Source organism: Trachymyrmex cornetzi, unplaced genomic scaffold (genome assembly GCF_001594075.2).
Source record: "Trachymyrmex cornetzi isolate Tcor2-1 unplaced genomic scaffold, Tcor1.1 scaffold210, whole genome shotgun sequence".
NCBI lineage: Eukaryota > Metazoa > Arthropoda > Insecta > Hymenoptera > Formicidae > Trachymyrmex > Trachymyrmex cornetzi.
The window spans coordinates 446545-450420 of NW_017296742.1; the positions used below are offsets into that span (position 1 = coordinate 446545).

The 3876-nt window shown below is 32.3% G+C and overlaps 1 protein-coding gene across 1 annotated transcript; it reads right to left on the minus strand.

Annotated features, from left to right (window-relative positions):
* Positions 1–682: 682 nt before the first annotated feature.
* Positions 683–2642, minus strand: LOC108759999 (Ubiquitin-like activating enzyme 4). The gene is made up of 5 exons (XM_018505759.1): positions 2352–2642; positions 1951–2164; positions 1500–1798; positions 938–1405; positions 683–842 (listed from the first exon to the last, which is right to left on the minus strand). Exons 1-5 carry the CDS (start codon positions 2548–2550, stop codon positions 691–693), a joined length of 1332 nt encoding a protein of 443 aa, XP_018361261.1. The 5' UTR covers positions 2551–2642; the 3' UTR covers positions 683–690.
* Positions 2643–3876: the final 1234 nt, after the last annotated feature.

A 3876-nucleotide genomic window follows, 5' to 3' on the forward strand; every position in this document is an offset into this window, starting at 1 on the left:
TGAGTAATCTTACTATTTACCCGACAGGTAAAATTTACTAAAAGGTGGAACAACTGGGCCTAAATGTAGTATATGACTTCTTTTACATTGTTAAATCGATTGGTACGCGTATCAAGTTGGTGCGGACCAAAGACAGAGGCCGGTATTCATAGTCGGATCTTATATTTAAGACAGCTTTAAGTAAGTCTTAAGATGTCATGAACCAATCAGAAGATCGCATTAGCGACTTAAGACATTACTTAAGACGGTCTAAAGGCCATTCTACATTGGTCGTATCGTACGGGATGATCCCGATTGACCACGTCTCGATTAGACACCACCAATCACAGCGACCGGTGCTTAGGAGCTTTGTAGTCTCAAGCGCTGTGAGTGGCTCGTGTCCAACAGGGTGCCACCTCTTACGGCGCTTCCAACGCTACGATACGACCAATGTAGAATGACCTTAAAGGCTATTCTAATCTAACTATAGAGGAAATAGAAAAATATTCCAATTAAATGATATATATATATATATATTTAAATAAGAAATATGTATAATATATTTTCGATAACTATATATATAAAAATCTACAAATGGAATCAATTTTTATATTACAATGTCTTGATGATAATATTCAATAAAAGATATATTAAAAATATGTTATATCATACACACACACACAACGTGTGATACAATTTTCATTTAATATATTAATATTTAGGAAACTTTTGATCAATCTTATTACTCCAAGCATGGATACCTCCAATTATGTCTCTTATTTTCAAAGTATCTTCGATAAATATCTCTTTCAAATATTGAACAGCCTTTTGTGAATCATTTCCACGTCTACACATAAGATATACTGCAAGAGTAAATACAGTCTAAGATTAATTCTATCAATCGTATAAAAAATAATCTAACAAAAAATTGTATACAGAGATATAAAATATATCTTACAATCCACTGAATGATGCTCTTTTTGCACCTTCTTTATATTGTCCTTTATTAGCTTTAAATTATGATCCTTGCTAAGCTGTGTGAAAGGAATATTAATGGAATCCTGTAAGTGGCAGATTTGAAATTCTTCAGATGAACGTACATCAATCATTATGCGAGATTTTGATTCCATTTTCATAATCTCATTATATTCTTCAACTGATATTCTTTCTTCTTTTTTTAATAAATTTAAATTGGGATCTTTATCATTAGCTTTTGCACCACAAAATTTTTCATAGTCTATTAACTCATGTATAACGCGATGTTCCCCGCAAACTGCACAGTTTGTATTTTTTGGACGTAAGCGTACATTGTGGAATTTAGTTTCTGTGCCATCAAATAATAAAAGTCGTCCTGAAGTTACGTCAGACATATTAAGTATTATTTTTAATGTCTCCAATGCTTGCAACACACCAATTGTTCCTACAGCTAGCATTCATCATGAAAAATAAAAATACTAATATTTAATTGTAAATTATGAAACATATGTATATAAAACTTAGTAAAAAATAGAAAAGTTTACCTGCACCAAAAACACCACCATCTCCACAGTTTGTTACAGTTTCTGGTGGTGGTGGTTCAGGAAATATACATCTATAGCAAGGACCATTGTAATTAAATACTGATAAATTCCCTTCAAATCTCAATGCTGATCCAGAAACTAATGGTTTACCACTCAAAACACATGCGTCATTCAACAAATAACGCGTAGCTACATTATCTGTAGCATCTATTACAATATCATAATTTGTTATGATATCCAAAGCATTTTTACTATCTAATTGAATCTTATATGGAATGACCTTTACGTAACTATTTAGCCTGCGAGAACAAGAATACAAAATGAATAAATTTTTTTAATGTGAATTAAAAAATAAGAAAAGACTATTACATGCAAAAAATTAATTATCTCTGCAAAAACAATTTTCATCTAATTTCAATCAATATACAATTAATTCATAATGCTGTTATACCGATTAAGACTTTCTGCTGCTGCGATTACTTTAGCGGTACCTACGCTTGTTTCTGTATATAATAACTGTCTATGAAGATTATTTATTTCAACATTATCATAATCTACTATGCCAATGCAACCAACGCCAGCACAAGTTAAATACAATGCTGAAGGACAACCGAGACCACCAGCTCCTACAATAAGTACGGAACTATCCTTTATCTTCTTTTGACCTAAAAAAATGAGAATCTATCAAAAAAATTATGTATTATCTCTTTTTATAAATTATATATATATATATATATAATTTACACATAAGAGAGTTTATGACTTGTCACAAAAGATGTAGTAAAATAATATTTTATTAAGAAATTTATTATACTTTTCTTTATGTATGTTATAAGCAGTCTTAAGGCATACCTTTCACACCAACTTCTTTCAAAAAGAGCTGTCGGCTGTATCTACAAATTTCGTCGTTATTTAAACCATATTCTTGAGCAATTTGTTTTTCATGTCGCAAATGAGTTAATTTAGCCTCTTTCGTACGTAACAATTCACGTAATTCGGTAATTTCTGCTACTAATTCGTCCTCACTTATATCTATCGATATATTATCCATTGTGTGTGATGATTCAAAATTTTACCTTTTTACTTTTTTTAATTCCTTGAACTCGGTTATACAAAAGAATAGATGATAATAATTATCGATGTAAAATTAAAAATATCAATAATAATTTTGAATATTTAATATAAAAATAATATTTAAAATAAAAAAAATCTTAGACTGGAATAAAAATGTACGTAATATGTAGGCCCGATTCATCTACATACTCAATCGTAAAAAAGAATTATTTATATCAAGTTAACTGTTAAAAGTAACATTTTTTGAGGTTAGGAAATCTGTCTTATCACGTGCATAATACATAATGAAGTGCGTTCCGTATCGCGCATGTGACTACAAAGTACAAAGCTCCTAAGCACCGGTCGCTGTGATTGGTGGTGTCCAATCGAGCCGTGATCAATCGGGATCACTCCAAATAAAGGACTCTGATGAAGACGCATGTAAATATGATTGGATAATTTTCTTTATGCATCTATTTATGCGTCTAGAGAGAAGCCAGCGGGGAGCACAGACTCTTGCATAACGCATAAAACATAAAACATAAGAAAATCAACCAATCAGTCCTTTATTTCATGAAAAGGAAGGAGATAAAGGTTTTTGATTGGTTGATTTTCTTATGCTTTATGTTTTATGCGTAACCCCGGATCTACAATAGGTGTTTTAAGCCTTAAGCCGTAAGTCCGGATCTACAATAGGTGTTTTATGTCTTATGCCGTAAGAAACTGACCAATTACAGTCGAATCCGAGAAGAATAAGTGACTGTGATTCGCCCATTTCTTATGGCTTAAGGCTTAAAACCCTATTGTAGATCCGGGGTAAGAAATTGACCAATTACAGTCGAATCCGAGAAGAATAAACGACTATGATTCGCCCATTTCTTATGGCTTAAGGCTTAAAACTCTATTGTAGATCCGGACTTATGCAAGAGGCTGTGCCTCCCCGCTGGCTTCTCTCTAGACGCATAAACATATGCATAAAGAAAATTATCCAATCATATTTACATGCGTCTTCATGAGAGAAATGCGATTGGATAATTTTCTTTTTATAATTTTATGCAAGTGTGTGAATATATCCTAAAGCCAGATGTCCACGATGCTAGAAATCGATCCAAGATCTTGGACAAAAAAAAAATTAACAAATTATATTTAAACAATTTAGGCTGCTTTCCTTTTAGGAGACACAGTCGACACACTTGACACAAATCGACACACGTCGCTTTCCATTTACAATTTTGTTCAAACTCAATCGACACACTTCGCCTCTGCTCGGGAGCAGAGTCAGAGTGTGTTTCGAGTCTGTTCAAGTGTAATTTTGATGAATTAA

Bases quoted from the DNA above. Each gene is read 5' to 3' on its own strand.
- LOC108759999 (XM_018505759.1), bottom strand. From the start codon at position 2,550: ATGGATAATATATCGATAGATATAAGTGAGGACGAATTAGTAGCAGAA. The intron at 1,799-1,950 runs GTATAACAGCAT...TTGTTCTCGCAG, and splicing joins GCAGCAGAAAGTCTTAATCG to GCTAAATAGTTACGTAAAGG. The intron at 843-937 runs GTAAGATATATT...TTACTCTTGCAG, and splicing joins AGAGCATCATTCAGTGGATT to TATATCTTATGTGTAGACGT.